Here is an 11,974-nt window from a genome sequence, read left to right as displayed (position 1 = left end):
GGGCCCAGGTAACACGTTGTTCCCCGAACTTCATGAGCAGTAACAAAGACCTTATCAACTCCGCCAGCGCTTCAAGGTCGTCAAGCCGCAAAAAGGAGTGCCTTGTGGTTGCTAGCTCTGAAATTGTTGCTCCGCCGCGCAAATTCAGCCTCACGGCACATAGCACGCCCATACGTTAGAAAGAAAAGCACAGATCTGAAAATGGCACCTGTTCGTAACAGGTAACGGTTTTCACTGTTGCAGACGTATAGCAATTACTCGACAACGAAGATATGCAAAACATACTCTACAAACTATACCCACCTGTGTCTGGTGTATCTATCGAACGATAAATTACTCTATAATTTATTTAATAACTCTAAAACACAGCTGATATTTTCATCAGCTGTGTCTTAGCGAGAATTAAGAGAGAGCGCCAAAAAAGTATAAAGGCAGGTACAAAAGTCGTAACTTTTTCTAGATCACACACAGATTTCTTCTTGAGTGAGCTCGCCCGTGCACACAGGGTTTCAACGATATGTTAATACCAAAATGGAGATCGGTGGAATTGCATTCCAGTAATCGCTTTCAGGTGACAAAAATTCTATAGACAGCCAAACAATGCTGAGCTAACCTCGGTATTTTCACTTATTTTACAGGCGGTAGCAGTGCCTTCAAATGGTGGTGGGACGGTTTCAGAAGCGGACGATGGTTCACAGACCAACGACTCCAACTCTTCTCCGCCACCTTCCCTCAATCAGCTGTTACATCATCGGCAATCGCAGCAACATCCCCCGCATCATCATCATCATCGGGAGCAGCAAGGAGTAGATCTCCCTTACCAAGGTCACAGATGCTCCCTGAGCGACAGTCCGAAGTTGGCTCTAGCAGAACAAATGACGACGGCCGGGGGTGGTACAAACAACAACGCTGCATTGGTTGTCGCAAAACAGCGACGAACACAGGTGAGAAAGCGGGTTTCCAATTCTGACATTTATTAAACCGAATAAACATCGAAAATAAAAAGGACGAGCCCAGATAAGGTGCCAATGCTCCACGTCTAATACTCAGTACTCGAATCGTTGTATTTCGTTTACCGGAGTTACCTTAATTATCACAAATCAATTACACTGGTTTTCATTTAATTAAGACCAACAGAAAAGTAGTTATTCCCTATTTACTATCTGCTGTTAGCGTGACAGTGGGATAAGCGGCTTATCGTAACTAGATAAACGTGTTTGTAATTTACTTTTTTTTCCATTGCTAGTTATCTTGCCATTGCTTTCTGTTTCATTTTACAGACGGAAGCTGAACGTAACCGCAAAAAGATTGCCAAAGCCCGGGAACGTCGGGCAACGATGATTCTCGGACTTATTATGGCAGCGTTCATTTTGGCTTGGCTTCCGTTCTTCCTGTTCTACGTCCTTGGCGCTCTCTGCGAGGCGTGTAAAGTTAACGAGACGCTATTTGCTGTCGCGTTCTGGCTTGGCTACTGCAATTCGGCGGTCAACCCCATCATATACACGATCTTCAATCGGGACTTCCGAAGAGCCTTTCGAAAGATCCTATTCAAATAGCCAGAATCGACAAGCTACATGCGGGAGAAATCATCAGTAGGGACTTCAGCAGTAACTACAACAACAACGTCCACAACAACAACAGGACAGGATTAAACCAGGCATCGGAGCATTAGCTAATTATTAGGCAACGATCTTCTTTCATGGAACCGGACTCGTAACCTTTACGAAGCATCTGTACCGACTGCAGAGGAATCAAGAAAAACGACTAATATACCGAAAAAAAACTCAGCAACGCCGCATGGCATGATTAATACAAATGTCTAGCTTCTAACCATCGCAATGCCCCGTTGCAAATAACTTGGCAAAAGTTCGCCAGTAGAAAACAAAAGACTGTCTTTTCTGAATGTCCGTGATGAACAGACATAGTTAAATAGGCTTTAATGGTGATAAAACATTGCTGGTACTAAAATTTTTTCAGCTAGAGATTTATTGATGAAAGCTGTTGTACTATAAGTCTCACATCAAAGATTCGAATTGCACGACGTATTTGTTAAATGCCTGCCACATCCCCTGTTATATACACTGAATAGGAATAAACCGAAAGTAACAAACAGTTATATACATTAAATAGCAGTAAAGGCTAAATGAAAAGTACTTCCTTTTTTTGAAAATGGCAAATGGGTCAAGCTGCAAATAGATATGCGAAATCTTCTTGTTTCGTGGTGGGAATCCCGTGCGTTTCCCATCACAAAATAAGAAACGCGAAATCGTTTGTCTGGGCAACATGATCTGCCCTGCGTCCATTTGTGGACAAACTGGACACCATCTCTGCTCTGGACATTACGGTTTGGATATACAAAAGACCAAGTAGTCGAAAACAACGGCGTCTATTACCACGTTTATAGCCCTTACTTCTACTATGAGAATACTGTAGTTGTCTCGTAAGTCGACCGAACATAACGTGACATGGCATATCAATACTTTAATCACAACACAACGCGCATTACGTGGATATCCGCGTTCGTCACAATCCGCTGACCATCTCCAACAATTTGATTTGTTGTATCAGTTATTGGTGTGAAATATTTCCAGTAATCTGTATAATCGGTGCAAGATTTTTGCTCATTCAATCTAACATGCAAGCAATCGAAAACATCAAAGGACAATACGTAAAAATAGGCCAAACAAGAATAAGATAAAGTAAGATGTTAATTTGCCTTTATCCGATGTGCATACGGAATCGGCATCAGCCACACGGCGTACTGGAGTATTCGTTCATCGTAATATATTTAATGATAGTCTTATACATATCGAAACGCTTTTGGTGTTTCAGTGAAGATTCCAGGGTTGAACTTACTGCGTGACGATGTGTTTATTTTGATCACCGTACTTTCGTTTGGCGTAAGTGACTTAGCTGTCTTGTGAGCTTCCAGTGTTCCAGAGAAAAAAAAATTAGTATCATGACATGTCTAATCAGTTCAATAATTAATCAGATATTGATCCATACCTGTTACTAGGTTTCGCCAGACGAAGGCGAACAAGTTGAACTTCACCCCTTTGAATACACCCGCCTTTCGAGACTAAAACGGAGAAAGAAGCATAACGCACATTTTATGAACTTTCGTCTAGTACGCCGTGACCCGTAGCACACGTTGGGTCATACCTAACTCAGTCGCGTAAAAAAGACGAGCAAGGAATAGGCCCCAGTACAACGTACAGTAGCTGTGTCTGACGTGTGCTGGTAGCCACGTAGGGTGCGCACCTTGACAACACAGCATAAAGGTTCAAGAAAATACTTAAGCTTTGCACATCGGTTATCCCGGTGGCTTGTCTTAGTTTTTCGTCCGTGCCAGTAACGCTGGTATAAAGCCCCCCGGACATAAAAACCTCATCTTGTTTTCGCGGCCCTAAAGGACCTGTCGGAGCAGAGCACTTGCAGCTATAACGATCCAAGTGATTTACACACGGGCAGGTATGAGAGTCGCTTAAAAGGAAACCAAATTTCAAAACTGCCCGCCAAGTAACGGAGCATGTTCTTCTCTCTCACGCTTTTTCTCTTGCAATATTTGTGTTTATTTTGGGACAGTACTTTTTTGACGGTTCATACTACGCTTCTGCATGCATAAGAGATTCGTTTGCCAGAACATTTGTACATGTACAAATGCAAAACAATGCAATCGTAGCAGCAGTATGAGACAAACGCGCTACAGTTGCTCCCTTTTTAAATTGTTCAAAATACACGGTGTAATTAGTCGCGTCATTTAAATCGCCCTGATAAGCTTACCAGTAAGAAAGTATGATGGATCCCTCCAGACACCACGCAATTATCTGTACGGTTTCGTTATAAAAGTGGGACAAATTGTTGGATCTCTTTTAAAAAAGACCTTCAGTTGTTGACAAGTACACACGAACCTCATACCAGAGTACACAGATAAGGTAGAAATGATAAGAAACATACACGAAACAAACAAATAAAGGTTAAGAATTGAGAGCAGTACCGACATGACCAATGACTACACTGTGGCTATTACGGGCCGCGACAACCGCGGGGACTCGGAGGTTGGGGCAGTTGGGCAAACAAACCAGTTGGGACAAACTAGTGATGCGTGTGTGGGATATGGCATGTATAGATGCAAACGAAGTCCAACCAGCCGCAAACGTTGCAATTCGTCATGGCTGCTGGGGTAACGTGTTCTTCCAGCATTTGTGCACAAGAAACGCGACTAGCTAACCCATTGGGTTTCAGAGATACAGCGGTATGACGAGATGGTAAATTTGAAAGACGCGAGGAGCCCCTTGAACTTCATGAATGAGCTTAGCGACGACGAACCCCCGGGAACATCTGAAAAAGCGATATAGTATTTCCAAACTTTGTGTGAATGCATTAATAAGGATTCAGTATAATAACCCTGTAACTATATTCGGAGTTGCAGGGCTCCACGGCGACTGGATAACGATCCGTAAGAAAGACAGGTGATTGATATGATAAAACTCATGATGCTGACGGTGAAAGCAATGTAAAGATATTATGCTTAGCACATAACTACACGGATGATGATGATTATGAATATTCAAGTTTTAAAAAGCTGCCCACTTAGCTCAGGTAGAGCTCATATGGCTTTAAATTGGTTCCTCCGTAAAGAAGGAATGAGGCAGTCGCTGAGCCACCATAGCCTTTGGTTCAGCACCGTTTCTTTAGCGCGATTGTAAACCTCACGAAAAGAATGCTAAACATTCATCAAGTCTTGTAACCACCTGCAGAGATATTCCAAGGTGATGTAATTATTTAGTTCGCCATGTTTATGGTGATCTGCTCACTCTCGCGGATACGGTGGTGGCATTAATTAAAGAAAAACCTAAACCTAAACCTTAAGCATACTTTCCAGTGCCTATTACAGTGCAGATTTAATAATCCTCCAACGCAGCACACGTGGCATGTATCTATAAAACAACACGATATCCTAGATGATGGCGGTCACTACACATTAACGTGACACACACGGACCACATTCTACCGGCAACTAACCGCGCACAGCACCCTTAAAAATCTCTATATATAAACGGAACCGCATATGAACGGATAAACGGATACTGCACGGCTCACATCATTAACAAAGAAACCAAAAAAAAAAACGGGAAAATTAAATCTGAACAGATAGAAGGAATGATAAGCGAATCGATAATTGTGAGGGTGACAAAAGTAAAACAAGTTTTCTTACATATTTATCGCAACTCGATACGAGAGCTTTCCCTAAATTTTTAACTGAAATAAGTCAATTTTTGTGGTCAGAGATCCTCACATTAGCTGATCCCATCAAAGAAGGGACCATCTGTCGCTAATACGACTTTCAGTACTAGTACCATTCAGACGTAGTGTTACCGAGCGCCTGGCGCCGCCCAAGGAACTGTCCTGAAAAGGTAACGGGTCGGTGGATGCGGGCAGAAGTCGCTTTTCTTGCCAATCTTAAGCTCGGTAACGAAGCTGATGATGACCATAATGACGCGGTCAACAAAAATTTTGATTTCTATGAAGTCGCCAATGCCCAAGTATGTAGGCCGAGAAGCGATATGGCGGCAACCATTTCAGTGACAGGTTCACCGACAGACTCCCGTTGCTCTGTCGCTAGCCGCATCCTCGTGACAACATTGCCTTGTTTTATCGTCTATCGTTTCACTCTTGAGCGATTATTCTGTCCGGTGGTTAAGTGTGTTACCCATGCAAATACGGGCGATGCCTGCCGCAGGTAGAAGCGGTTATTGCGCCCAGCGTTGAATACACATAGGAGACGCATTTATGCACCACGATGCGTTGCATCGCGTCACATAACACAGACTTGATACATGAATAGACCCACACACACCCACATATACATATATATATATGGATACTTGTATATCGAAAGCAAAGGTCACGTAGGCATAGATCATCGGCTTTGCACAACGAATCACAACTATCAAGCAGACGATGTTACGACGGCTTCGAGGCAACAGCAGCACTTGGTGCTGAAGTCACCGCCTATTCTGCTGTTGTACTCAGCATTAAAGCAAACAACATTAAGCGTGGCCATAATTGCATGTTGAGCCCAGGTCCCGGTACCGCTGATGACGACACGGAAAGATAACCGTTGAAACGTTAGTAATCTGTAACAGCCATAATAAAAGCGGTGGTGTCATAGGCAGAGGTGCTCAGCGGCGCAAGCTGCTGCTAGTCGTATTCGAGTGAGGGATCGGACAGGATGAATTAGATAGGCACACGTCGATCAGGGTAAAAACGACGCTGTCTGAGAATTTCTAGGCAAGGTCAAGGACAAAGAGGAGACAATACGCAACAGACGCTAACACTGCGAAGGATCTTCAGGTTGTTTCATGGCCAAATATGTATAACGGACACAGGTGGATGACGACGACTCGCAGGCAGATCATAAATAAGTGTAGCATTAATAGACAAAAACCCAATCATAACATAACCGTAACGAACGAATTACAAAGGAATAATAACAGAAAATGGAACTGCTCAATTAGCTTATCGAATATAAATGGGCGCATCAGTCGTTGCATTTATCTGTCAATTTCTGATTAATTAAAATACTCGTGAAGAATCACTCAGTTTCGTCGAGTAACCCCGACAGACGTTACGATTAGAAGAGCGATAAATTGTTGCCTATGATTGGAAGGAACGCACTTACGCCGAAAATCAACATCGAGTATGCCGCCCGTCAAACGGCCATTATAGGTAAAGCAGTGACGCCGTAACGGATATCTTCGAAAAATTTAAAACCCTCAGCGTCTTTTCAGATGAATAAAAACACCCAATGCAAGCAAAAACTGTCTGAAAGGAATAATAACATTAGAAGTATAACTGCTTTTACTCGCTTCGAAGATGGCGCCGGTTGCAGGTAATTTAAATGGTGGCCACATCTCTAACTACAAGCAAACGAAAAGCACATAAATGAACTATTCGATTATGCAGCTTGCATGTACAAAAAACCTTCATGTTTTTCCATCTGTTCCGTGTCACTAATTAACAAGGCATACAAAATGGGTGCACAATTCCCCCTATCAAATTTGGGTTATAAAGGCGATAGTTAAACGAGTTCAGTTTCCAGTTTCCGAGCCCCGTTTCCCCAAGTACTCATTTCTTCCTTTAGTCAAATGCAGAATAGCAAACAGACGGCGTAAACGAACTGCAACGGCACAAGTAGAAAATCCCATACAGTTGCCGAGCATCTAGTAGCTGTGATTGTATAATAGACATCGTTGATTTACTTGTTGTCGTAACGTTATTAATTATAGCCTACATCTACGTTGAAAGTGAAACTCAGCCGAAACATTAGGGTTTTGAATTATCGCATCAACGGAAAGAGCTCCTGCCTATATGATCAATAGGAAAACGCGTATGTCCGTTAGACGTAAACCACCGTCTATCTCTATTGGCCATAGCAAATCAATATGGCAAAATTTGGAACAATGCCGAGTTTGTACCTCAAGATGAGTTACAACGTTACGCAATGAATACGTTCGGGTTATGTGGTGAGTTACCCACTCGATGAAATTTCTTTAACTATATATATATATATATATAGTTAAAGCATATGTAGTTAAGCAGAGGCATAGAAGAAAAAAGTGTCGCTATCGTTAGATGGAGCATTTGGCAGACAGCCAAGGCCGGACCAAAGAACACAATAATGCCGCATGCATCCGGAAAAGCACGATGGAGATACAATATATATACATAATGTTGTAAATACTGCCCATGTTGTAAATAGAGTGAGCGATCTAGAACGGACAGCAGTTAAAAAATTCGGTGAGAAAAAGAAAGACTGGTTATTAACAAGGTCAGAATGAAAGCTGAATACGAGGCACAGGGTGGAAATATACAAGATAACCATAAATAGATGGTACAGATAGTTAGACATGTAGTTAGTATAATATTGTTACTGTTTGTCCGGAACAACAAGGCGTTGAAAAATGTTGCACCATTGATGTTTTTTTTTTCTCGACTATATCAGTTTGTTCGATGGACGTCGCTGTTATAACGCGAATAACAGGCGCCAACGATAATAAGTAATAAGGACAGTATCGTCATAATGAATAAATTAACACTCATTTATTATTTTCTGGTGTAATTGTTCGATAATCGATTTCGTTTTTGAACGAGCCCGCTTCCCCTACCAGCCGCGTCGCGTTCTCTTCAATATAAAGTCGTGAAACAAGATTAGTACATCTGAAATGAACTATCAAAACAAATAGCGAAAAATACACAAGTTCTATATCGGCTATATATCGTGTCGTAGAATGCAGTGCTGTACCAGATCTTTTCATAATACATTACACTTACTGATAAAATTTGGCATTGTGTATATCTGAATGACCATAGAGATTCATATCAACAATAAGCTAGCATGTTTCTTTTTTCTACATTGAGGTACTAATGTTGTAGATCAGTAAGTTAGAAAATGAAATTGCAAGAAATTAGCCAGGATAATGCTTATTACTTCGACCATTGTTGTTTATACTTCGACCATTATTGTTTTATATATATATATATATATATATATATATATATATATATATACACATGATTTTCAAAGGCTTTAGATAAATTCAAAACTCAAGCTAAGCTCGATTTTAGCGACAAATTGCGCGCTTTAATTTGTTTTTTACCAAAATTTTTTACATCTTTAAAAGCAACGAATAGGTTATGCTTACCCCTGCTGTATACGTCCTTCACTTTACACAACTGAGTAATTTTTGAGCGCGGCAGTGGTTTCCTTACGATCGCGTCAAGTACGGACGTTTTCCCTCTTCGAAATTTATTGGAGAAATGGACCGTTTACTCGAAATTATCAAGGGCAAACGAGTGGTGGCACGTACAATCAATTGATTTCTAGCCTTATCTGTGTTATAATATCATTTACATACGGGTTACGGATCACCCCCGTGTAGTACTGTAGCTTCAGCAGTGTTCCAGTCCGTATTGTTATTCAAATTTTTTGGGTAAATTGACCTTTATTCTTTTTTTTTGTCGAAAGTAAAATATCCGTCAAAGCAAAAAACGCCGATCATAGGACGAAAAAACAAAGGCGTCCTTTTTCAGTTTAAGGCTCGCAGTAATGTGATATTGTGACGATGAATGATGGTAAAGATGGCTAAAAAAAAAAGCTATTGAGAAGGTGTACATGTCGTTTGGTGACGCCGCAGCTAAAAATAGTTGATTGCAAAGTACTAGTACATTGTTGAGATCTATGCGAGGAATCGATACGAAGAAAGGCTAAACAGCGTTCATAACAGATTTCTCAAACCCATAGGGCCGCAAAGCTATTCTTTTGATAAATGTAAAAAAAGATTGGGCTCTTCTGTACCCGAAATAAAAAAAAGCTCCAGCTAGATAATTAACCCTCGATATATTTGAAAAGAGATCTTGTTTATATTCAACGCATTAACTGAGATCATGCAGTTTATGCGAAAATTGGCTATTTAAACTCCATTTATGACAAATACGTATGGTAGTACGGGAACACATTCATCGGCGTCGATTTCGTATTATTAATCATGCTCGGGGGGTGTCTGTTTGTTATTAGTTTTGTACGCGCGATAGCTAAAATTAGACGAAAGGCAAACCAATATCTCTTGTGAAAACGCGGTAACGTCGTGACAAGCGGCGGCACCGCTGAACAATTGATTTCGCACACATTCTACGTGAAAAGCTTCAGGGGACTAGGGAACGTTACTGCTCTCAGAAGATGTCGGGGACGCGTGCAGATTCAAACACTACGAACTCTAAAGCACGACTCACCTGTCGTTTAGATCTGCCGCTGCACTCACCCCGTCGCAACGCATAAACGAAGCCGGTCTAACAGGTTCTGATCATGGTAATCGTACGGCAAGATCTACTACATACAGAGGATGACAAACGACATATGCACGCAATACGTACGCGTACAAAACTGGCACAGAAACCAGGAACCTGGCCCAGTCGCTCGTCACCTAGGGCGACCTAAACCACCATGAAATAGGCTCGCGAAACAAACTTAATCTGGGCGCCGAATTTGACCCTCACGTTGATCGTGAGCTAATGAGGTGGCAACAACGTTTGTTAAAGTTCGAAAGTTCCCATAATGCTTTCAAGCGGCATCATTATAGAAAAAAAAACTGGCTGTCCAATCAAATATGATGATGATGACAAGCAGGCGGCTCTTTCGTAAACACACACAAATTCGTTTGGCGACATTGGGGCGTACGGACATACACAACTGGGTGCAAAGACACAGTAAAAGACCCATCAATTATGATACATTTCGTACTAATATCCTTTACGCTGCCCGAGCAAGTATAATAGATACAAATTCAGATATCACAAAACTGCTGCGTTACCGCTTTAAATAATGGACAACACAGTATGCACCCATTATGTACACCTATAGTAATAGACATATTAATAATAATGATTGAAGTAATAGCCGTATGATGACATATAATAGTAGTATATTCATTGTTGGTAGCAGTACTTATATTACGATTTATACATATGAAGTATAATAATTCTGAAGGTTGATTGTTGTTACCACTATTATTTAGGATAACGTAAGGAAGTGTCGATTGTTGATACTTCTATACATTTACCAGCGCACCACAGATAGCACCGTCACTCCAACGCTAAACAATGCAATTATAAAAAGTAATATAAATTACTTAATATCGTTAGTACCTATACTAGTATATATATATATATATATATAAATGTGTATGTAAAGCTAAACTACGGAACTGATAGTTGTAATCACAAGAGGAGACGGCAAGAGGCAAGCAAAGGTGCTGCCATTGTTTTTAGAAATTTAAGAAGCTGAGTAGGGCTGAGCTGATGACGTAAGATAAACGTACTGCTATTTCTAGCTAAGTTATATATATATAGGAAGTCAATAGGAGAGCCCAACTTGGAGTGTTGGGAGGGGTGGCGCTGTGTCTCGGCCGCAGGCTCATTCGTATAATCGTCTCTTTAAGCCTGACCGTAAAAACTCGATCGTAAAAACTAAGTTTTCAAAAAATCTAGAAGTTTCTCGAAACAAGAAAGAAATCGTACGTAAGGTATTTTCGTGCGCTGCGTCTGATTTGTCCGTCTGATTGTCCTCGTATAGCTAATCTTGCGCGTCTAAACTATCTGGTAACCGATTAGGATGGCAGGGAACAGAAAGCTAGAACGCAAAATAAGTATGCCACTACAAATGTACGGCAACACACAGCGATAAACGGCGGGCATTCTCTAAATGGTGCGTATAATGACATCGACTTTGATTCGTAATCTCCCTCTTTCTCTCTCTCTCTCTCTCTCTCTAGCGATGTTACATTTTATATCTCCGAACGGGATGACGTAATTACATTGGCTAACTCATTACGGACATCTCCAGTTTAAAGCGGGGTGACGCGTGTTTCGTAGACGAAGACGGCGCAAATTTCAGAACGCTAATCACAATGTATATAACTGTACAGCTGCGAGCCATACTACAGCTAAGCTGCACAACATATAGAATACACGTGACGTTAAGCGCCGTCGTGCACGGGTTAGGTTATATCAGGTACACTGATTCAAGCCGTACCAGATAGCTGGAGACGTATGGGTATGTTCTATTTGGCGCGCTTTATGGGCCGAGTGGGCTCGAAGAGACTATACGTGGGACAGAAGAAGCGGTTTCATCGACACATCGCACGAAACTCCAATCTCCAACAAAACAGCTATGGGGAACGTGCAAAAGGAGGCGAAGTTGTACACAATTGTAAAACTATTATCAAACAGGTTGAACCTACCATGTGAACTATACATGATAAAGCTTACTAGGTCGAGCGACTGTGCGGAACGCTGGATCCAAATGAAAATACTCGATATAAGCTATGTGCAACTGAATAGACGAATAGAATCATTCAGATATAGTATGACGAGCAAAATTCATATAAATACAATGCAGAGGAAGCTATATATA

General features: G+C 41.3%; 1 protein-coding gene across 1 annotated transcript; it reads left to right on the top strand.

The window, feature by feature from the left end:
* Positions 1–638: 638 nt before the first annotated feature.
* LOC111273088 (alpha-2C adrenergic receptor) lies at positions 639–8,112 on the top strand (the record flags this gene model as incomplete). Its single annotated transcript, XM_022854775.2, is given in 2 exon segments — positions 639–944; positions 1,281–8,112. Coding segments are annotated over 2 exon segments (345 nt in total). The 3' UTR covers positions 1,557–8,112.
* Positions 8,113–11,974: the final 3,862 nt, after the last annotated feature.

The sequence above is a fragment of the Varroa jacobsoni genome, unplaced genomic scaffold (genome assembly GCF_002532875.2).
Source record: "Varroa jacobsoni isolate VJ856 unplaced genomic scaffold, vjacob_1.0 contig04702, whole genome shotgun sequence".
Classification (NCBI taxonomy): domain Eukaryota; kingdom Metazoa; phylum Arthropoda; class Arachnida; order Mesostigmata; family Varroidae; genus Varroa; species Varroa jacobsoni.
Note: the sequence above shows the minus strand (reverse complement) of the source record. Positions and strands in the feature narration are given on the sequence as shown.